The sequence below is a fragment of the Python bivittatus genome, unplaced genomic scaffold (assembly GCF_059951505.1).
Source record: "Python bivittatus isolate LINGU-HERP-01145 unplaced genomic scaffold, Pbiv_v1 ctg000480_np1212, whole genome shotgun sequence".
In the NCBI taxonomy this organism is placed as follows: domain Eukaryota; kingdom Metazoa; phylum Chordata; class Lepidosauria; order Squamata; family Pythonidae; genus Python; species Python bivittatus.
Window position 1 is genome coordinate 59,462,252 of NW_028277075.1, and position 23,733 is coordinate 59,485,984.

The window sequence follows — 23,733 nt, forward strand, 5'->3', positions numbered from 1 at the left end:
CTGGGATAGGCAGATGTTGTTGTCTGATGGTGTTAAAGGTATCGTCACAGGATAGAAGCTGTTCCAAGTAAAGCTGCCTTTTGCAATTGACTGATGGTGATTTTGTCAATGCCGATGGTGTTCAAGTGGTGCTCCAGATGTTCTGGGATTGCACCTAAGGCGCCTGTAACTATTGGTACTATCTTTGCTTTCTTTTGCCACAGTTGTTCTACTTCTATTTGCAGGTCTTTATATTTTGTGATTTTTTCCAGTTCTTTCTCTTCTCTTCTGCTGTCTCCAGTTATTGCAATGTCCACTATCCAAACTTTTTTGTCTTTCTTATCAACAGTTGTTAAGTCTGGGGTGTTATGCGGCAGGTGCTTGTCTATTTGAATTCTAAAGTCCCAGAGCACTTTAGCTCCTTCATTTTCTATTACTTTGTCTGTTTTGTGGTCCCACCAGTTCTTGCTTGCAGGAAGTGGTATTTCTTGCAGATATTCTAATGCACGATTGTTGCTATTTTGTCATGCCATTGTTTGTAGTTAGTTAGTGTGATCTTGCAGCAGCTAACTAAGTGGTCCACTGTTTCTTCAGCTTCTTTGCAGAGGTGGCATTTGCTGTCTGTTGCTGTCTTCTCAATTCTGGCTTTATATGCATTTGTTCTTAAGGCTTGGTCTTGTGCAGCCATAATTAGCCCCTCTGTCTCTTTCTTCAACTTTCTCCTCTTAGCTATCGCCAGGTCTTGTTGTTATATGCTGTGCCTGCTAGTTTTTTTCTGTACTGGCTATGTAATCCTTTGCCTTGCCATATCTCTTTTCTATTCTTCATGTGGTCTTTCTTATAGGCCAGTTTGGTCTCTTTGGTATTCAGTAAGCCTTCATGGTGTACCTGCTTCAGTGCATCTTCTTCACTGTCCTTCAGATATTCTTCCAATGCCCTTTTTTCTTCTTCAATTGTCTGGTGTACTTGTAACATTCCATGCTCACCTATGCTCCTTGGTAAGTAGAGTCTATCAATGTTGCTGCATGGATGAAGGGCATGATTCATTGTCATTTTTCTGGCCTTCCTATCCCGAAAGAACAAAGCCCTCTAACTAAAAAACAAGAGGAATTGAAAAAAAATAACTGAACATCTAGAACAGCACCAAAAAAATATTATTATGGTTGGTCGCACAGTCAGCCAGATGTTTAGACTGGATTTGGTATTTTTATCCATCTATTGAGTCCTTCCCAAGGACCTGGGACTGGCAGATGCTGTTGTCTGATGATGTTAAAGGTATCATCACAGGATATAAGCTTCCAAGTAAAGCTGTTTATTATTATTATTATTATTATTATTATTATTATTATTATTATTCACATTTAACCTCAAGACATGTTTACAAGTGGGCTTAGTCTTTTTATTACTGTTATTTGTTTTAAGATAAGGATAGGTGGCTTCAAAGCGTGCTATTCCTGCCCTTTTTTAAAAAAAAATTGTGCCTTTAATCAGTTCCTGGCAACTGCCCCCTGCAGTTTTCTTGACACCATTCTTTAGAAGTGGCTTGCCAGTTCCTTCCTCCCAGGGCTGAGAGTGAGTGACTGGCCCAAAGTCACTCAGTTGACTAGTGTGCTGAAATTCTGTGCGATATTGTTAATACTGACTCAAAATACCAGCAGTGCATCCATGAAATAGGGCATCACTTCCTCATTAAATTTCAGCTCTGAAGATCACAGAATGTAAAACAAAAGATGTACATCAGATACAATTAGCTTTATTAATATCTCATTAACAAGTTTTTTCCCATGTGGTAATTCTTAGAAACATAATCTAAAGAAAAATGGCAAAAATCATTATAGGCATACATAAGTACACAATAGACATTTTATGAAATTTGGCAAATATTTTGTACTGCTAAAAGCTTAGTGCAATATTAGAACTGATCAGCCAAACATATTAAAACTTACTACTATACTGCATAATAATGAATAGTGCATTTATGTGTTAATCCTGTCCTTTTCCAGAAACGTGGATCCAGCTTCAAGAGAAAGATTACTTTGGTAGGTCTTTCTGAACTTTAGGAAGGGATAAAGGAGGACAAACCAAAACACTTCATGTGCCTAAAACAGAGAGAATCCTCTGGGTCTTGGTGGTTGATGTTCATTTAGAGAATACCAGCATAATTACATACATTTCATAAGCTAACCTTGATAGTACAGCATGTAATATGCTAACATATTTTTAATATCCTTCATCCAAGACTTCTTCCTAAATCTTTAGAATCTATACAGAACACTCAACTATTTTTAGACATAAAAAAGTAATATTTGTGCAATACATCCAAACTTCAGCTTCAGATGATTGATTTAGTAGTGTAAACATTTTTTTTTTAAAAAGCAGATAAATATCAGTTGAATCATGAATATTGATTTTAGACAAAACTGCTGCTGGTTCTTTCTAAGAATTGTATATTATCCGTATACAGTCAATAGTGTATTGGAAATAACAATCTGATGGTGATATATCACCTCCGACTGCAAAAACCTAACACCTCTGATTAAAATAAAAACTCACTTTTGAGAAGAAAGTCGAGTGGTAGTAGTGAAGGGCACAGCTTGATGAGGAAAAGGCAAAGAAGTAGTTCATGATTAGTGTAGGAAACATCTTACAGGGAAGACCTTGGCCAAACGGTAACAGCTTCCTTAACCCAAATGTTTTTGTCTAACTTTAATAACTATATAGTAATATTCAGTAAAGTTCCGCACTGTGAAAATTTGTTGTTGGATCCAGTCAGTCGTTAATACTTTTTCTGCAACTCTCAAATATTTTAAGGACAAAAAGGTGGTCAGAGTTTCAGTTGCTGTTGAAGGTCATTAATGGATGCAGCACTGGTTTGTAGTTTTTCAACTACATTATCCTCATCTACAGGCTTCATCATTTCAATTACGCCATTGATTCCAAGTACACAAGGCATACTTAAAAATACTTCACAGTTTATATTATAACACCCCTAGAAAAGAAGAGCATGAGCATAATATTTTATATATACCTGGACTTTACTAGAGGAATATAAAAGGTAAGATACTTCAGGCTGGAATTCTATATGCCGGCCACTAATACTTGTTAGATTAAATAAGCATGCAAGCAATTGCACAATTTAATGTATTTTTATCTGAGCTGCAGAATCCCAGCCTGCCACTAGATGACAGCAAAGAGGTGCAGAAACAGTCATTCTTTCCTCTTATCTAGTGGCCTCCTGGAATTACAGTATTCCAAGTGCTTTATAGCAATACAGACCACAAAAACCAAGAGTGAATGTTGTCTTCGTTAAGTCACATTGGTATTTTAAACTATATTAGTTATCAAAAGGTATGATTGAAGGTAAGCCAGCAAAAAGACTGATTATTTTAGCGTTTGACATTTATTGCTGAGAAGTATAATTTCTTCTATTAAAAGTGACTTTTAGAATTGTATTTTCAACTTCATTAAGAAACAGCTGACATATTAAAAAAAAACAAGTACCGTATTTTTCCGTCAATAAGATGCCCCCATATACAAGATGACCCCCACTTTTCCAACCCAAAATTAAGAAATCAATATTTTAAAGATAGTACAGAACACATTTTTATTTAGTAATTAGGTAACATTTACCTGATACACTCGGTGGGAGGAGGTCCAAACCGTCTCTCTGCAGCTCTATTTCCAGGCTCTTTTGCATAACTGATTACATTCAATCACCAGTGAAACTGCTGATAGCTTGTCTCTGCAAACAGAGTTCCTCTAATTGGTTTGTTCAGCATCAGCTGACATCAGTTACATAAGGCTCATGACTGGAGGAAGTCTGTTTGCAGAGACAGTATGGGCAGTTTCATTCGTGATTGGAGGCTCGTGATTGGAGGAAGCCTGTTTGCAGAGACAGTATGGGCAGTTTCACTCGTGATTGGAGGCTCGTGATTGGAGGAAGCCTGTTTGCAGAGTCAAGCTATTTCACTCGTGATTGGAGGCTAGAAATAGGAGGAAGCCTGTTTGCAGAGACAAAGTATGGGCAGTTTTGCAACCGCGCAGTTCTCTCCTTGGCTTACTTCCTTGAATAAGAAGCCCTTCAATTTTTAGCGTAAGGATTTTAGAAAAAAGTATCGTCTTATAGTCGGAAAAATACGGTATTTCAGAGGATGCATGACAAAAATGTAGAAATGTAATATGCTTTCCTTATAAAGGAGTTTATTTTAAACTAGTGTATCCTACACTTTTCTAGACACCATTACTGTTCTATTTTATGATAATATATTAAATGATTTAACGTGGTTTCCTGCAGCCCCAGAGGCGGCATAAACTATGCTAGCCTAAATTTGCAATGTCTTACATTGCTGGTTTCTACTCCACCTCAGTAATGAGGTCAATGTGTGGAACTACCCAAACAGTTTGCTGCAGGACAAGCTACGATGTAGCAAAGATGGACAGGTTTTTCTCTGCTGGCAGGAGAAGCATCCATCAATTGCCTTTCCTGGCCTGGGCTGGGCTGGGGCTGGAGGAGGAGTGAGTTTAGTTAGATGGTTTAGTTAGAGTGGTGGGTTTAACCATCTATTAGAACATTAAAGTTCACTTTAGAAAAGTCCCAATCTACCAAATTCTCTAGCCATCTTCATGTTGCTATTGTTAGTACAAACAGACCAGGAACCAGAAATATACTAATATTCAGTCTGTTTCAAAAGTAAAATCAAATCAGTTTCCTGCTTACCTTCACTATGGCTGATACAGAATGTATTTTCTTTTTATCATTCAATATAGTGTCAGTCAGATCAGCTATCGACAGACCTACAGACCAAGACCTTTGGCCTTTTCCTTTCAGAATTTCCATGGCTCTAAATAAAAGAAACATATCTAGGACTTAAAATAGATTTTTCTAGAAAGCAGTATATTCTTTTTAACATCCACATATTTTCACCAGAGTTGTTGTTATGCTGAAGTACAAATGTTTTATAGTTAAATAATATAGACTGTGCTACTCAGTTATAGGTGAACATTTAGATTTGGGCTAAAATCCTATACCCAATTATATAGAAGTCCCATTAAACTAAGTGAGATTTACTTCTAAATAGATATAAACAAGATAGAGGTATAGATGTTTTTACCTGTTACTCAACATCTGTTGTTCATTATGATTTGTTAACTTATCACCTGGATGAATTATCGCTGAATTAAAAGAACTCCATGCTGCCACTGTATAAGACAATTGCAATTAATTTTCTTTTCAAACATTTGGATAGTTGGCATAAGGTGACTTTGTTTTCAGTGTATGTGCTTTTAAAAAGAGATTTATGTTAATGTTTGTAAGCCTCTAATCATAAATGTTTGATTTTAAAATTGTGATCTGCTCCTTGCAATAAAATTTAGTTATTTCTGCTTCTGATTGCATTGTATATAACCTCTCTTTTGCTAATGGAACACAGCATTAATGAAAATACAGAACACATCCTCTGAAGCTAGCCCAATAACCAGCACTTGCAAAAATATTGTACATGAGGTCATACTGATTTCGAAACACAACAATCCAAACACACTGCAAGGAATACAAATTAGTACTACTATGTATGTAACTCCTGGAAAATATGTCATGCTGATAGAGGTACGATATTCCCTCTAATTTCTTCCTTATTAGCTATTAATTAAAGCAGAGATGGGCAAATGTTTTACAGCTAGGCCTTGCTTACCAACTACCTCGTGCAGTGACCATTTGAAGTTACGATGGTGATGAAAAAATAACTTTGTAACCAAGGCACACATTTACGACCTTGGCAGTGTCTCCCAGTCATATGATTGCCATTACAGTCAATACATGTTGTCCTGTGCCTGACCCGTTCTTTATCCTTTTTTTCCCCTCCCAGAGGGGAGAGATTAGAGAGGAAGGGATCTTCCTCTCCAATGAAGGTAAATACGAACATTAATTCCCTTCTTGCTAATTATCTCAGTGCCGGGTGAGCATTCCAAAGGGGGAGAGGAAGGGAGCAAAAGGAAAGCACAGTTGTGGTCATGTGATCTTCTACTTAGTGACCACTTTGTTAATGACCAAGTTGCCAGTTCCAATCATGGTTGCTAAACAAGGACTACCTATGGTTAGAACCTCACATTTTCCATTTTTAAAATTGTACCTTCAGCATAAATTTCAATGTTTTCTCAAACAAATATATAAGTGCCCATTTATGTTCTAATTCAAAGTTCAGAGAAAATCTAAAATGTAGATTCCTAAATCACACAGCAATTCACAATTTTACCTTTGTTTCCTCCTTGTTCACCAATAATCCAATTGTCTTTATTTCTGGTTTGGGCTTTCAACAGATTTGTAATAACATACTGGAATCTTGCTGAATCCAAATTACAACCAATTCCAATAACTCTGTTTTTAGGAAATCCACTCATCTTCCACGACACATAGGTCATTATTTCTACTGTACTTGTGATAAAAAAAATATCAAGGAAATGGAAAATTATATTCTTAATTCAATATAAAATAATGATTTAAAATTAAGTAAAGACCATGAAAATGTTCATCTGTCCTTCAGTAGGTACAAGATATCAGTCATTCTTTTCAACAGCATAAAGCATCTTGTAAATGTGACTGATCTTTTGTATTTAGATTCCATTTTTAAGCTGAAGAAAAGCTATACTGCTGTTTGGGCAACTGATTGCAATTAGGCAGAACAGTGGAATGGTCTACAATACAGCAGACACATCTATTCATTTATAAGATTGCTGATGAATCAAAGGTTTTACTGTTTCTCTGTGAACAGCAGCAGGGACATAATAAATGGTCAGGATTTCTTGCATAATAAGAAGCTTTAATCACATTCAAGATTAGATTGTGCTGGAGAAAATATATGAAAAGACTTAGTTTAGTATTATTGGATACTGGACTTTGGATAACACAAACTATTGAGGTTTCTCATATCTTCACCCATCCTCATTTAAAGCACAGCAGGCCTCTTTGGAGACCTCTGAGGACTAATCAGTCCATATGTCAACTACTGGATGTATCTCATATAATTTGGTAAATAACAATTATACAGTTTGTCCATTGCTTTTGTTATGCTTTGGGGAAGTCATTTTTAATCATGTTCCTCTACAGAAACAAGCAGAAAAAGGCAATGGTGAACCACTTCCAAAATCATGTCAAGGAACCTGCAGGAACATATGCGGGCAGTCACCAGGAGACAACACTGATTTGAAGGTGTGCACACATACACCGAAGCAAGCACTACAATATATACTTAGGAGAGCCAGCAGCATCCGCAGGGAATCAAAAAGTCAGTATGTTTGGTCGCAACTATGCAACTGAAGCCCTGCCCCTTTTGTAGGTACACCAACACTGTACACATGTACAAAGGGAATGGTTGCAACTGCCATTTTGATTTTTTGATGCTCCCTCCCATGGATGCCCTGGGTAGAGCTCATGGCAACTGGGCAATTGTTAGGTTCCCAAATAGCAAGATAATATAGCTTTAATCCTATAGGACTGGGTTTTAAATTTTTCCTTCCAGAATTTACATAATTTATGTAAATAAATTCTTATGGATGCCAAAGTTCCCTTCAGCATAAAAAACTTGTCCTTCCTTGTTCTGCTGATGCTTTCCTTCAAATCAGAGATAGAATGGGTGCCACCCACTGATTTCAGTGAGACCTCCCAATAAATTAGGTAGGGCTGATTCTTGAGTAATAGAACGTATTAGGGTTAGGATATTAACAAGAGTATTGTTAAGATGCCTATTAGTTATCTGCAAGGACTCCTGGAATAAAAAGTTGTGAAATCATATTCACAAATCAATGGCTAAGTGTCTTAAAGAATATTAATTCTATTTCTTAATATGAGGTGAACTGAACCAAAAAAAATGTTCCATCTTTACAGTACTAAATACCCAGAGAATGTTTGAAAAGGGTTGGCTGTCAATTTCACTATGCTGGAAGTATAAAATAATGAAGAGACATTTACTGATATGATATGGGCTTATCCCATTATTGCTCCATGTTGGCTTAATATCCTTAAGTTTGTTAATAATATTACAAAGATCAGTATGGTTTAAATATGTGAATGTACTCTTGAACTGAATGTACCAAAACCTGAAACTCATCACTATAAGTGATACAGATTTACGAATTTATCGAGCATTGTTTGGGGATAAACAACGGAGTTTAATCAGGCAGCAAATCAAATAACCTTTATACAACCTTTGGAATCAGGAAGAAACGTATTGAGGTTTTTAATTTGCCTAAAGGGAAATTCCAAACACCATTATGTAGAGCAAAAGAAGACAACAAGTAGATTTAAAAAAAATTTTGACCTAATACTCCACACTACTGTTTTGTGTTCGAGGATTATGACAAAATAACTTACCTTCTAATCCTCATTAAGAAGGTGTCAAAAAAAAATTAAGAGAATATCAACTGCAAATCATACCTTGGGATCAAAAACTCATAACATTATATTAACCATTGCCATACAGTACCTGGTTGAGAGGCAACAAGCAGTACACTGTGTTGACTGTAATGAGCTATTGGTGGAAGAATGCCTCTGAACAATTCCACGTTGCTCTGCACAACATCCAGATAAGACTGAGCATTGCCTAAAGAATTAACTGTAAGCACCACCAATTTTGAGTCCGCTGAGGCAGAAAAATCTAAAAAAATATAAAGAAGGAATTGCAACCCATTGCTGAATATAAGTCTGGTTTTTAATGACTTTTTAAAGTAAATCTATGATAATACATGGACCATTTTCCTGACTGAGAGGGATGGGCAAACATATCATTTCCAACCACTTACCAACATATATAGTTAACAGAGGAATTATTACTAATAGTACGAAATTAAACTAATGGCAAAAAACTAGAGAACTGAGTCCATGATCTACTATCTTTGCAAGAAATTTCTGCTTGCCCTCCTTTTTTTCTTTCCCTTGACTCATAGAGCAGAGTTTTGAATCAGGTAGTGGCCACCAATGAGGACGGGAACTCTACTCCTCTAAAGTCTATATTGCTACATATACTGAACACAATCTATGTGTATTAAATTACTTAAAATAAAATCTCATGGGTTATGACATAAGCACACAATGTCTCTTCACACGTGCTACGTTCTACCCATGTTTTGGAATACAGGTAGAAATTCTCAGGAAGAATGTAATATACATTAATATTGTATATATGCAAATAACTGAATATGTTCTATCTGTATTTGCTTAGCTTTGGGATGAGTACATTAACCATTTACATATATGCAGGATCCTCCACAGGGTACAATCTATGTCCAAGACTGAAGCACTGAAGTGAAAGAGGCTTCCAAATAGGAATTTTGCACCCTGCAGAGTAGCCCGGGTGAATACTTCAGCTTGCAATATTGCTAGAAGACACTATATAACGCTACCTCGACTAATTTCCACCTTTGGCAAGCCAAAGATTTCCAGGTCCATTGTTCCTCCTTTCACTGTAGCTTCTGAGCAGTCCAAGACAACGACTTTGTCAGCAACATCCTAAATTGATTCAAAAGAAAGAAAAATGTTTTTCATCAAAGTGAATATGGGTTGTATTCTGAAAAGAATTCTGTGGGATTCAAGCCAGCAAGAATAATTACTAGACTACCAAAAGGTAAGCAGCTACTTTATAAAATATCAAATTCTAATTATTAAACTAAAAAGAAAGTAACAGTGAAATACTAATAACATCTAATCAAAAATTCCACTGAGGAAGTCAGTAGGACTTATTCTGAGATTAGACAAAAAAAATCTGCAGTAAAAACACCTTTTAAGCATTGGCAACAAAACCATGCATTTAAAAATCAGATCAAGAACAATTTTTCTTGATTATTCATCAATGCATCTTATTGTTTTAAATGTCATTTATTTGAATATAAATTACTGACAGTATCATTAAACTATCAGCTTTTTCCCTTTGTAGAAACCATTTGTCTGCATGAGATTAAAACAGACCAGGCATAATTCAACATACACTTATTTGTCTGAATCATGTTTAGTATTTAGAATTCTTATTTTTTACTGTTAGAAAACATAATTGCACTGGAGGCAACAGCATTTTCAGACAACAGTAAGTTTAGAGAAGATCAGTTAGTTTCCAATACTAACTTACTAAAAATTATTTGAAATTCCTTAAATCAAATATTTCACCCCCTCCTGTACATGTCATTGAGATGTCAGATAAAAGCCAAATAAAATCAAGTATCCTGTTTTGGAGGGCATATAACCAATCAAACATCAATACATTTCTACTTACTATAATATTGATTCCTTGCAATAATCCTTCCTATCTTGATCATGCAAGAATTGCAACATATTAATCATGCATTCATACTATAGAAATGTTAAGAGTTTTCCTCCTGAGACCAGTAAGGCATATCACAGTCTGTTTTTAAAATCCCTCCATTTTTAAACAGTTTTCCATGTGGTACTAAGAATAATTTTTTTAAAGAACTTAAAGTGAAAAACTCTCTTGAACTAATGAAACTATCATGGACCTTTGGAACCAAACCAATCTATTTAATAGCTCTCAAGTCTTCTACCACATATAAAATGCCTTAGATACTATCTCTATGTTAAACAAGCAAATCTCAAAATGAATGATACTTTGAAGATAAGAGGGTTGAATGAAAGGTAATGTCTCCACTTCCATAACTTTAGTTTAAATAGTGATATTTTAATATAAGAAACATAAAAATAATCCTTGAAATTATCTCTTTTGTTACCTGTACCTACTCTTCCACATCACCACCATTCACTACACACTTCTGGACAAGCTTCTTAAAGTTGTTACAGAAGACCTTTCTCTGTTCAACCAGATCCTGACAGTCCTTTCCATCTCTTCATTTGAATCAAACAGATGTCCACAAAGCCATTTCTTCAATTTTGGGAAAAGGGGAAGTTGCATGGCACCAAGTCTGGACTGTATGTTGGATGATGTAAGAAAGAAATCTAATTTTGCAATTGCCTCTTTGGTGGCTTGTGAGGTGTGAGGCCTAGAGTTGTCAAGTTGTCAATCTCCTTCTTGAGCTTTTGAACTCTGCTTAATTGTTGTTTCAAAGTTTTGAGTGTTACAATGATGATAGTGGTGCCAGGTTCAAGGAAATCCATGTGAATAATACCATCTGTGTCCCAAAAAACCTGTAATTGTGAATTTTCATACCAAAATTTGGGTTTTGAATGTTTTTTCCCCGCAAGTGAATCTTTGTGATGATATTCCATGGACTGACACTTTGCTGTGAAGAAATTCCTCACAAGAAATTGTGTTTAGCTATGGAGATTCTCATCACTAAACACAATTGCTGGCAAATTTCAACACTTGAAGCTTTCATCTCTGCTATCAGTATGCAAGGGTTATATATTGCACAAACTTTCTTATATTGAAAAACCTCAATAATGTGACCCACACATTCCTGTGAAATGCCAAGTTTGACAGCAATTTCCTTTTGCGAGATCCTCTGTCCTTAATCCGTTCATCAATCTTTCTCATATGAAACTCATTGATTACCGATCACACAAATCAGCTCTTCCTATTCACCATTTTTACATTTTGTGGCCCAGACGTATACAGTACTCATGTCAACACAGTCATTGCTATGAACAACTTGCATTCAACAGTAAATTTAAACTGGAGGGATTCCTCTGGTAATCAAACATTAAATTATGGCACATTGTTTAAAGCACACTAACACTCATTGCAGGCTTCCATTTCATGAACAATAGCAACACAACCTTTTCTCACAGCAACATCCCACCAACTGAAGTGAAACAGATGCTAAAGAACACATCAGAACTTCTAGCATATCAGAACTGCCATCTGTTGGTGACTTATAACATTGGAGGTATTACTTTCCATTCAACCCTTGTATTTAATGCAACAATTCTTCTTAGAAAAAAATTATCCTGTGGAAAAAATTGTTTTCTGAATAAACATACATAGGAATGCACTGTTAATTGCTAATAAATTAATTACCTCCAATCATTAGAACACTTTTAGGGTGAATATATTCTGTGTATGTGATCCTAAATATTCCTCCCCCATTGTTTTGTTTCAATACAAATTTATTACCGAAGCAAGCATAACAGTAACTCTGTATGAAATCCATACCTTTGCTGAAATAGCCAGTATACAAGCAAGGCCCAGATCTCCAGCCCCAACTATTGTAACTTTGCGTAATCCTCCATCATTTTTCTTTTCTTCTCCCTTTGATTGTCCATTGTTTTCACCTAAAAATCATATGCTATTTATATAAACAAATATGCATAGCTGTAAATGCTGATGCTCAATGAAAATAATTTTTAAAAATGCCTTGATCTGTTTAACTGTAAGTATGGTACTTTGAAAAATAAAAAATGTTATTCAACCCAATCCTATGCATGCATGTTTACTTAAAAGTAAGCTTGCTGTGTTCTATTTGTCTTACTCCCAAATAAACATGGAAAGGATTGCAACCTGATTTTTTTCTTTTTAGGTGAAAAGAGAAATACAGTGGTACCTCGGGTTACGAACGCCTCTGTTAACGAACTTTTCGGGTTACGACCAGCTCCGGCCGCAAAAATTTACCTCGATTTGCGAACTCCGCCTCAGGGTACGAGCAGGATACGCGACCATTTTCTCTCCCGTGACACAGTCCGCGGCCATTTTCCGCCCCTGACACGTGGTCGTAGGGAGGGGGACTCTCCCTCCAAGCAATAGCTGCCTCCCTGTCCTCCACGCCAGAACGGATTAACGGTAATTACATTGAACCTTATGGGGAAATTTCCTTCGGGTTGCGACCAATTCGGGTTGCGGCCAGAGTCACGGAACGAATTAAGTTCATAAACCAAGGTACCACTGTATTGTTGTCCGAGCTAATGGAGATTTGTTCCCATGTGGGATATTATTTCCAGTCCGAGCTGGGGGAAGGGCAAAGACCTCCTTCTCTATATGTTTCAATTTGGCAAAGGCTATTCCACTCCAACTGTTTGTTACACAAAAAGCTGATAGATACAAGCAATACCAAACTCAAAAATGCACTTTTAGCTTGGCCCTAGGCATAGTAGATTTAATAAAGGAGACTAACATTTTTCTAATTTTTCAGAAACTTTTTAATTAACTTTCTACTCCAGCACCCATTGCTGATTTCTGCCATTTTTTTCTACTTTCTAGTGTAGTGCTCAACCCTGGGATTTCTGTCTGTTTTTAAAATTAGCATATTTTTTTCAAATGAACTTCCTGAGGTATTAACATTATAGAGTTTAGTAACTGTATTTATTATTCCTTCTAATAAATACAATTACTCAGAGCCTTTGGATTCTTGTTCCTTGATTAACTGTTTCCAGTTCAGACTAAAAGGACCAAAGTCTGATAAAGGAAACCTTCCACTGCACCAAACTTGTTCTAGATCCTATGCTTTGCTGCTATAATGTAGCAGTTTACCGATTTGGACTCTTCCAGGAAAATCCAAAACAACATTACCAACATATTATGAATTATACACATGAATGCCAGATAAGAAGTTTCCAGAAAAGATGAATACCTTCAACAATTTTTGTGATATATGAAAGCAGGTCCATCTGTCTGGCTTCATCAGTAGACGATAATGCATATAAGGGAAGTTCCTCTTCAAATTTTGTGCTCATTTCCTTTAACAACCCTATAATTACTGACTGTGGCTGTAACAAATACAGGAGAAATGAGAATTTATTTATATAACAGATATACTGCTTACAACATTTTCCAGTAAAATCTTAAGAGGTAGCTCTTTAGATATCTAAGCTGCCTGGACATATGAGGCATCGCAGGCATTGATATTAAGCATTGACACAAAAAGATTAGAATACATGTCCAAATAGTATTTTTCTTCATAGTTTCAGGACCCACTTTCTCCTACAGACTAGAATAATAAAGAAACAGCATAGCAGCAGGGCTATACAGATGGAAGTGCCCTGACTTACATAGCTAAATTTACAAAAGGACAACACTGTTGCGGAATGAGTCCTTAATTGTTTTTATTTATAAGTGTTATTAACTCAGAGCTGGGATGCCGCTGAAATCCTGTCTTGGTGCCTGAAGGCTGTGAGGGTTTAGATGGGAGGGAACAGATTGAAACTGAACCTTGGCAGGTTTTGTACATTGGGGTTCTCTTTCTGCTCCAGTGACTACTGTGAATGGGGAGGCACCATTCCTGAAGAAGTAGATCCACAACTTACAGATCTTCTTGGACATGCAGCTCCTGTTGAGCATCAAGTGATTGCTACAGCTAGGGGGCTGTTGCCCTGGCACAAGAGAACCTTGCAATAGTGGCTCATGGCCTCATCCCCACCATCTAGACTACTGCAATGCACTCTACATGGAGCTGCCTTTAAAAAAACATCCAAAAGTTTCAGCTGGTACAAAATGCAGTTGCCTGAATGATCATTGGCAGGTACTGCTGGGAACCTGTCATACTTATATTGGGAGCCCTGCATTGATTGCCTAATAGTTTCTGGATTCTATTAAAATGTTGGTGTTAACCTATAAATTCTTTTATGGGTTGCTGCCAGACCACCTACAAGTCTGCATCTCCTTACAGAAGTCAGCTCGACGATTACAATTATGCTGGGAGAAGCAGCTGATGGCTCCCCATTTTCGGGAAATCAGAAGTGTCATTTGTTGGTGGTGGCACTGGCCCTTTGGAATGGGCTTGCACCTGAAGTTTGATCGGCTCCTGCCTTCATCACCTTCTGGAAGATGCTGGACATCAAGTTTTTCCAAAGGGCATTTGAGTTGTGACACCACTTGGATATTGTATGTTTTATGGATTTCAGTCCTTTTCTGTATTTCTGTATTTTTATTTTATTGTATTTGTAAGATGCTGACAGTTGGTTAGATTGGGATAGGGTAAAAGTCAAATAAATAATGGATGGATAGATGGATGGATGGATGAAAAAAGCCATTTTGGGGATGAAATTTGCATCTGCTCCTGAATAACAGTGGTTGACTTGACTTTGTTCATAAAAATCTAATACTACCACCCATTTCACATCCATAAGGACAATCATTTTTCTATTCAGATATATTTTCTTTCATATTGCATGTGTTTGTGTGTTTATATGTATATATACACTATATAAACATATAAAATTATTTGTATATATGTTATATGTGTTTATATATGGAAAACCTATAGCTGCTACTAAGGCACCAAAGTAAGCTGTATCACATTTATAATACTACACCATAACCCCAGTGGACTGACCCATCTAATACTGGCAGATAATTTTGAGACAGCTATCCAAAAGAAACTGAGTCTCTATGGGTTTTCCAACAATGCCATTTTGACTTTAGAGTTTGACCGAGCCAGGTCACTACTAAGGCAAAGGATCTTAGATGCAGAAGGCCAAGCAGAAACTGCTGTTTTTACCCACAATATAATTGCAAATAACCAAATTCTAGTGAGCAAACGTCTCATACTTATATCATATTACGGTCCCAAAATTCAGGAGAGCTTTATCCTTAGCTCGATTTAACGCTCTCCCTACAGCTGTTTTAGAAGGAAAATACAGGAAAATCCCTTACGATATTCGATACTGCCCCTGTGGTACAGGTGCCATTGAAACCACAGTCCATGTTCTTTTGTATTGTCAGTATTATAGGGACATTCACTTTCAGCTGATTACCCCTCTTTTATTTAAATTCCCCGGGCATTCCAATAATTTTTACTTGCATTATTTGTTAAATAATCAAGACAGATCGATTTCTTTAAAAGTTGCAAAATTTTGCTACATAATATGTAAGCTTCGCCCACAAATGGTTGCTAGTAGTTATTGATGAAAGGGGTAATATTGTTGTCTGTTTTATTGTATCTATTTTTATTGGTCAATGACCGAAATAAATATGATGATGACATTTATAATAGATTTCAGTAAGATAATAAATATAATTTTATGTAATGCATTTAAATAATCCTTACATGGCTCCAGGATTGTAGATATGGCAAGTAAATCCTTCCACGGGCATCTACATGTTTTCCTACAGAAATTCCCATGTTAGCAGTGGGCTTCAGAAAACAAATTGGTGGAGTAAAAGGATAAGAATCTAAAATCCATATGCAAATTGGAATATTATAAGTGTTACCTGTCAAAATACAAATTATAAATATATTTAGCAAAGATGAATTTAAATTTATTTTTTTGCAAAAGCCCCAAAGAATTAAGTGCAAATTAGTTGCTAAGACTGTCCATATCTTCAGCAGCATCAGCAGTAGCTGCTGCTGGTGCTTCAAAGGTGGAATGCCTTTTTTATTATTGCTTTGTAATAATGTTGTTATTCTGTATTTTGAGTCTGTCAGAATTCCATGCAACTTAAATAATCTATATGCAGTCTTCAGTTATAAACATTTCCAGGTCAGTTTATAAATGAAATATAAAATTAACCTGAAATGACAACCCTGAATTTAAGGCAACTTCCCTCTGCCAAAGAATAAGTATATTGGAAAAAAATAATTGTACTTATAAAAAATATATATTAAAAAGAAAAACTGGCAATGCCCAGTTTTCCCACATTGCTAATCTAGGCTTGCCAACTCCAGCGAAAACCAATTCTGGAGACTTTCCCTCTAAAATAAATGAGTGTGCGCATCACACTTCTGTCTAGATATTTTATATTTACTTGCCATAAGCTTCACTTCACAAAATGACAGGCTATACCAAAAAACGCAAACAAAAAACCCTAAATTCATATTTAATAAATTAATTTCTTGTAAAATAAGGTACCTTGTTTATATACAAGTTTGTTTCCTCCTCTGTATACACCAATTATTCTGTTTCACACACACAAACCTGTTCACACACTGAGAAATAAACATCTGCACATATTCCCTTCCCTCTTCTAGAAGAAACAGCAAAAAAAGCAGGTGGAGACGAAATTATGTATTGGAGAGTGAAGACTAGAAAAAGGAGAGAACTGGAGGGGGATGAGACAAGAAGAGGTACTGAAAGAGGAAGGAAAACAAAGGCTATAAAAGGCCTGCTAAGCCTTAAAAAAAGGGCTAACATTCACCAGGCAAGCAGCCCTTCCCAAGTGATGCCTAGTCTTCAAAGGCATCCAGGTTCAGCAGTGGTATTGTAGTAATTTGCACTTCCTGTTCATTCCTTTCTTTTCACAAGCTTCTTCTATTCGTATCAGCTATTATAAAATGACCTCAATTCAATTCAGGAGGGAAAACTGTCCTCCTTGGTAAATACAGCACTAAAATACATTCAGTAGAATGAAAAGCCAGATAAAAGAAACACTTATCTTTTAAAAGTGAAAGTTGAAAAGTACTGGAAAAATACAGTAAAGTGGTTTTGAGTAGTACTAGAAAGGCATGAAATGACAGGCATGATGATGTGCTACAGCTCTGAATTCCTTTTCTCATCATTGCTTACATCTAGTTGGTAGAGGTACTCATAGGAGGAACTCTGAACATATTGGGTTTAAGAATTCCTTCCTCTAATAAAAAAGTCTTGCAGTTGGTGGTGACAACTATATAGTTAAACCAGTGCTATGAAATAGATTTTTAACCATAATTTTTGAAAAGTTTTCCAATGTTTTCCATTCTTTTGCTTAGTAGAAAAAAGTCTGTTAAAAAGGGATAACAGAATATCTTCACAATATACTTTTACTGGTGGAATTAGCAGCCCTGCATTAGAAAACATCATCACTTGGAAAGGAAAACTGCAAACTGGGAGAAGAGGGATGTAATGTAGCAGCATAGAAGAGTCCTACCTGGCTCACCAGAACTCTAAACAGGAGATGAAGAGACATTCTATTATTTTGATGAAATCTCATTAATTCCATTCTATCGAGATGGAATGGCTGTTTGTTCAGAAGTCTTCTGATTCCAGGCCAGTTCCATTTCTAGGTTGCAGTCCCCCAGAAAGAGCTGGTCTACAATCTGGGAGTCTTCCTGGACTACAGGTTTCTGTTAGAGGAGCAGGTGAAAGTGACAGCCAGGAGAGGCTATCTCTTCAACTATGGCACCAATTTCAATTATTCTTGGAATGGAATTGTCTAGCAATGATCATTCATACTCTTGTCACATCCAGGTGGACTTCTTCAATTTGCTGTATATGGGACTACCCTTGAAGGACACCCCAAAACTAGCAAATGCAAAATACAGCTGCCCACTTGCTAACAAATATGAGATGATGATGATTATGCTGCCTGACTCCAGAACTCCAGGCAGCTTTTAGTCACATTACATCTTATTACAGGACCAACATTAGCTATCAGTTTTTTCCCCAGGTGCAGTTTAAGGTGCTGGTTATAACTTACAAACCAGCATATGGGTTGGATCCTGAGTAGCTTCAAGATCATGTATTCCATGTAGAATCTGGTGTCCCATTTGAACTAGCAGAGAGAGTGAGTTCCCACCTTTTGGGACACGGATGAGGAATCAGCCACCATCCTCTGAAATGCTCTGCCCTCAAAGTTAAGGCTGTTTCTTAATTCCTGTTAATTTTCCAGGAAGACAGTTAAAACTTTACTCTTCTGAAGAGACATTGCAGCGTATGTGTTATTGTTACATCTGAGTTATAGATTTGTTATTCAGTGAGTATTTATTTATTAGGGGACTTGTATTAAAATGTTACTTTTTTTGATACTGAAAACTGATTTGTTGGCTTGATAATTACTGGCTGTTGTTTATTGTAAATTCAGTTTAGGATGATAACAAGCATAGGCAGGTGAGCTGACTGACAGTCCCATGAATCAGGCAGTTTGATTCTGGATGAGAATAAAGTTCCTTCCCCAAGGCTGCTTTCTAAGGGGACAAAGTCTATGCTGTCTTCCCCTCTTGCCTGGATTAACCATGGGGGTCCCTGTAGTTCCTCTGTGAACCAGTACTCAGCTACCTAACCAAGAGGACCTAGTGTGAACTCTACCTTGGGGTTCTTTCTATTATCACATACCACCCTTTCCCAGGAAGCTTCCCCAGTCAGTTTCAGTCTTTCTAACAGCTGGTAGCCACTCTCTACCACTAGACCTCTTTGGTGGGGCATCACTGCTGTAGCCTCTTCAACAGGCCTTTCCTGATGGACCTCTTTGATAGGTCTTTCTTTATGGGCCTCATGATCTCCATCCCAGTCTATTGCTAGACCTTTTGGATAGGCCTCAGCTGCTGCACAAATTATAGCCAAAGACTGCTTTCTTGAGATCCCATCCACAAGCCTCTTCAAAGACCTGCTGCTATAGAATTATAGCAGGTCTGTTACTTAACTGCTGCTGAATCTCCTCCTGACCATCACACTGCTTTATCTCCACCTATTTCCACTGTTGTAGCTTCAACTTCATGCTTAGCCAGCTGCTGTTTTCCTTCTGGCTTTCTGCTACTTAATTTTCAGCATTATAGCTTAAAGGAAAAAGCCTTTTTAGCTCTCTTGTTAAGGAACTTCAGCATTTATTTCATTATGTACAGTTATTTATCAGATTTATAAGGCTGTCCAACTCAAACAATATGACTTTTTCTTTCTCACTTCAGTCTGCAAGGAGAAAATACTAAGGCTGCTGGGCGATAAATTCCTGCTTTTGATTTTATCAGAGCCATCCACATAAGTAAGTGGAATGGGATGGGCGGGGTGGCAAGATATTCCTTCCCATGCTGATCCAGACCCTCTGCTTCAGATTATGCTACTAAAGTTGCTTTGTTGTACTAATGGTAAACTGTTTATAATCTATGATTGAAGCAACATATAAATGTTGTATATAAATACATTTCCTAATATATTATTTGGAATGAAGTGGTCAGATATCAAGAAATACAAAGGAAACATTCCTTGAACTCACCCTGATATTTTACTGGAACAGTACCACTAAAGTTCAGAAGGTCTTTCTGGGATCCATCCTTAAAAGCTGAAAATCAAAACATTATATCATTTTTCCCTTGAAAATTCTCTTAATTTAGTATTAGTATATATTGCTGCTAACATTTCAAATCAGGTAAAACCATCATTCATTTATTTAAAAAAAATTAAGTGTGTGTGTGTGTGTGTGTAACACTATATGTATAGAACATAAAAAGTAAATTCACCAAAACACATTTTCTAAAGCAGCCTAATGCTATAGAAAATACTATTCCAAAACAATAAGAAAGCTAATAAAAAAGAGCAGCATACAAATATACATTTTGCTCTACCATCCCAAACCTTAAAAAGATATACTAAAAGTGATCAATTAACTGCTGAAAATTTAAGAAAATTATACAGTAAGATTGCAATCCTATGCATGCTGCCCAAATAATTCAAATGGAACAATGGGTTTAATTCCTAATAAATGTGTTATACTTACGCTATTAATACAGATACTATTAATGTGGAATGTCCCTCAGGGGGCTGAATATATTCATTAATATTCAGCATGATTTCACTTTTTATTTATTTAACTGATTTATAAGCCCCAATAAAAAAAAATAGATAATGTATCTACCACCACCCCTGCTCCCCAAGACAGGAATTCTTACTATAGGTGCTCATGGTGAACCTGATGTTGGGATACAACTCATTTATGTGCTTCAGTTCTTCTATGGTCAGATCTCGGAATTTATACTGGAGACAGAAGAAAGGCAGTTTCAGTAATCTTAAGCATGAACTACAGGGCTATGTGAAAGAAAATGTCTTAAAACAGCAACTTGGATTGCACAAGACTGTGAAGACATGCATCTGAAATTTCTCCATTGAGCAAAATGTTCCACAGAATGTGGGAAGGGGGACATAAAAGGGTGACTTGATAATAAAATCAGGATGTCTGTATGGTTAAAATGTTATAACAGAATTTAGGAAGACATGCAGCCTTAAATGGATTAGGAGACCCCAAGTGGAATGGGGGGGTGTCACAATACACCTGGCCACATTGAGACAAAGTCCCTGCAGGGGCTTATTTTGTATGAGACTCTCTTATGACAACATTCAGTACACAATCCTGTGGCATGTATGCTGTAACATTATGAGTAGACCAAATCATGCTTGGACTGTAGACTTCACGAGCAGCAGTGCAATTATGCATTTTCACAGCAAGGTTTATATCATATAAGAAATGCCGTCCTAAGCCATAAAGGAGTGTTTATGGTTTGGGCTTAGAGCACATTGAGATGGTTGTGTTAGAGAGCTATCCAATCTACCAGTCTTTGAGCTGGTAGATTGCCAGCAATAAATTGTGCCCCTGTTCCCTATCCCTATTCTGTAACATAGCAAAGATGGTGAAGAGTGTTGTCTTTATTTCCTGCAGAGCAAAGGGATTGGTGGGTGCCCCCAGGTTTATTTCCCCTCCCACTCACAGGCAGGGAATCAACCACCATTCATTCTCCCTTACATGGAATGGGGAGAGTCAGGCAATTTGAAGGTGGTGCTTACAACAGTGAGTTTAGTCATCTGGTCATTGTCTAAGAGCTTGCAGATGTGCAGTGACATGCTCTTGCTCAGTGCAATACTTCTGTCAGTCAGGCTATTTGTGAACAGAGGCCCACTCTCCTGAAGACTGCTACATAGGTGTCCAAAACAGAGAGGACATTGGCATGGAGAAAGGGTGCAGGATGAAGGGGGGTGGGGGGTAACAATAACACGCAAGCAATGTCCCTGACCCACCTTGGAAGGAGTTCTAATCTTATGGCCAGCAACACTTACTTCATGAATAGCCATGGAGAGTAACATACTAGAACAGCATAATAACAACAGTGATCATCATAAGCACTAGTCATGGAATGGGGGATTTGGGAATAAAGAAACATTATGCATGCCTCAAAATTGACCTTAACCAGTTGCAAAGTGAAAAACAGGCTGCAGCTGTGAACCTTGTTAACATTCTTTCCCTTTGAAATTGACAAGGTTTATCACTTAAAGCTGTGAAGAGCCAAAGGCGAAAGTGGACAGTGGGATCTCCCTGGGGGCAAAACCAACTACCTCATATTCCTCTTTGGAACAACAATGCCCGCCTTTTTGGCATTAGTACCCATCTTTTTAGGAGTATTTTAACTGTGTATACCAATAAAATTGTATTAACCTATGATGTAATGATTTTCTGATTGTAGCTATTTAAAAACCCAATGATTTGCATGGAATGCAGCGCTTGCCTTGAAAATCAATTTGCAAGTGCTCTTTACTCTGCAAAATAAAGCTATTAAAAGAGATTTCAGCCTTGGGTGTCTAACTGTCTCACACATCCCAGGTAGGAACCCAGCTTTTCTTTGGGACAACACTACTACCAAAGCGTCAAAACAGTGACTACTCCCCAAGAAATAAAAACAGTAAAAAGTATGGCCATGTGAAATCTGGCTGTCAGCAGAAACCTGTAATGCTGCCAATAGCGGCAGAACTAGCAACACAGAGCTGGCAGAATCTGGCTCTCTTTTCCGGCTTAAGTCACCTTCATGCAGGATAAAAACTAGAGCTCCCTCAAGACAAATATTTTGGAAAGTTCCAATCAAACATTACTGTATGCGGGTTTCATCCTTCTGCAACCCAAATCAAAATGAATCCCAGCCTCTGTGTCAGCAACCCCATCACTGGTGAAGTATGGCAGATCATATTCACAAAATGTGCTAGAAGAAGAGGGAAAACTCTACTTCAAAATTGAAGCAGCTAGGGGAGGACTTTAAGGTACCTCAGCGGCAGTCTGGGAATAAGAGAAAGGTGACCCCATCAGGACAGAGCAGGAAAAGGCTGTTTCTGGGATATGTTCGGGCTACGGTTTGGGGAACATGAAGAGCAGCACGAACAGTGAGTTGGGTAAACAGCCAATTGTGATTTACTCAAAAGTATAGCAGGTAAGTCCAAGCACAGGCTATTTCCTCATTAGTGTGTGGATTACTAGGTCCACGAAGTCACCAGAAGACCAGCTCAACGGAAAAGAGGCCGTACATCAAACATCACGGTCCCACCCTAATAATGATGAATCCGGGCTTTTTATCCCCAGAGCAAAAGCTAGGGGACGGGATTAGATGCTACAAATTACTAAGGAGGAAATAACCAAAGCTTGAAGCGGGAAGGAAAAACTAATGCCGCAGGGTTGAGGAAACCGCGCGAAAGATGCGCCGTCCAACAGTGGCTGAACAAGGAAGACCAGGTCCAGCACCTTAGGCGCTGACAAACGGCAAGCAAGCAAGCAAGCAGGCGGGAGGGAGCCAGGGGAGCAGAGACTAATGCGGTGTTTTTCAAACTTGGCAACCAAGATGTGTGGACTTCAACTCCCAGAATTCCCCAGCCAGCGAGCTGCCCAGTTTGAAAAACACTGGTCTAATGGATTCAGCTGGTCGCTCCCTCTCCCTTCAAGCCAGGGAAGGCGTTCCGAAGGGGGCGCGCGGAAAGGAGCGCTGCCGCTGGCTCGCGCTTCGCAAGCTCCCCTCTCCTTCGCCCCGCTTGCCTTGCTCAGCCACTTCCGCAACTTCTCCTCTGAGAACTCCATTGCTCGCCCTCGCAGCGGGTTCGGAGGCGCTGCGGCGACGCTTCCGGTTAATTTCAGTCAGAGAGAAAAGACGGCAAGCGCCAGGGTCCAACCAACCCAGCAATTCGGAGGGCAGGGCGGGAGGAGACGCCTCTCTTCTTTTCGCTCTGCTTAGGTGTATGCTGACAAGGCGAGGAAGTCACGCGCAGATCTCTCCCTTCTGGGAATGCTGAAGAGTCGGGCTGTGGCTCAGGTGGCCGCACAAAACGTCAGACCGAATCCAGCTGTTTGGGCTGTCCCTGTTCGAGACTAACTGGGAATCGTCCCCCTGCGGCATTCTTCACTAGACGAGCCATATACGAATCCTAATTAAAGGACA

The 23,733-nt window shown here is 37.8% G+C and overlaps 1 protein-coding gene across 3 annotated transcripts; it reads right to left on the reverse strand.

The window, feature by feature from the left end:
* Nucleotides 1–1,716: 1,716 nt before the first annotated feature.
* UEVLD (UEV and lactate/malate dehyrogenase domains) lies at nt 1,717–23,562 on the reverse strand. Of its 3 annotated transcripts, XM_025171029.2 has the most exons (13): nt 23,334–23,559; nt 21,560–21,626; nt 20,440–20,524; nt 19,767–19,832; nt 15,913–16,076; nt 13,498–13,633; nt 12,087–12,205; nt 9,373–9,478; nt 8,457–8,627; nt 6,231–6,404; nt 5,091–5,178; nt 4,697–4,820; nt 1,717–2,968 (listed from the first exon to the last, which is right to left on the reverse strand). In XM_025171029.2, the coding sequence occupies exons 2-13, from the start codon at nt 21,623–21,625 to the stop codon at nt 2,804–2,806; spliced, it is 1,464 nt and encodes a 487-aa protein (XP_025026797.1). In that variant the 5' UTR covers nt 21,626; nt 23,334–23,559; the 3' UTR covers nt 1,717–2,803. The 3 variants fall into 3 exon arrangements, with proteins under 3 accessions (XP_025026797.1, XP_007435029.1, XP_088002157.1); XM_007434967.4 differs by lacking the exon at nt 21,560–21,626 and having other exon boundaries at nt 23,334–23,562; XM_088146031.1 differs by lacking the exon at nt 15,913–16,076 and having other exon boundaries at nt 23,334–23,560.
* Nucleotides 23,563–23,733: the final 171 nt, after the last annotated feature.

Coding starts and splice junctions, on each gene's coding strand:
- UEVLD (XM_025171029.2), bottom strand. CDS start 21,625: ATGTTACTCTCCATGGCTATTCATGAAGTAAGTGTTGCTGGCCATAAG. Junction 16,077..19,766: donor TGTTCCAGTAAAATATCAGG/GTGAGTTCAAGG, acceptor GTATTTTGACAG/GTAACACTTATAATATTCCA. Junction 4,821..5,090: donor CAACAGATGTTGAGTAACAG/GTAAAAACATCT, acceptor TCTTTTATTTAG/AGCCATGGAAATTCTGAAAG.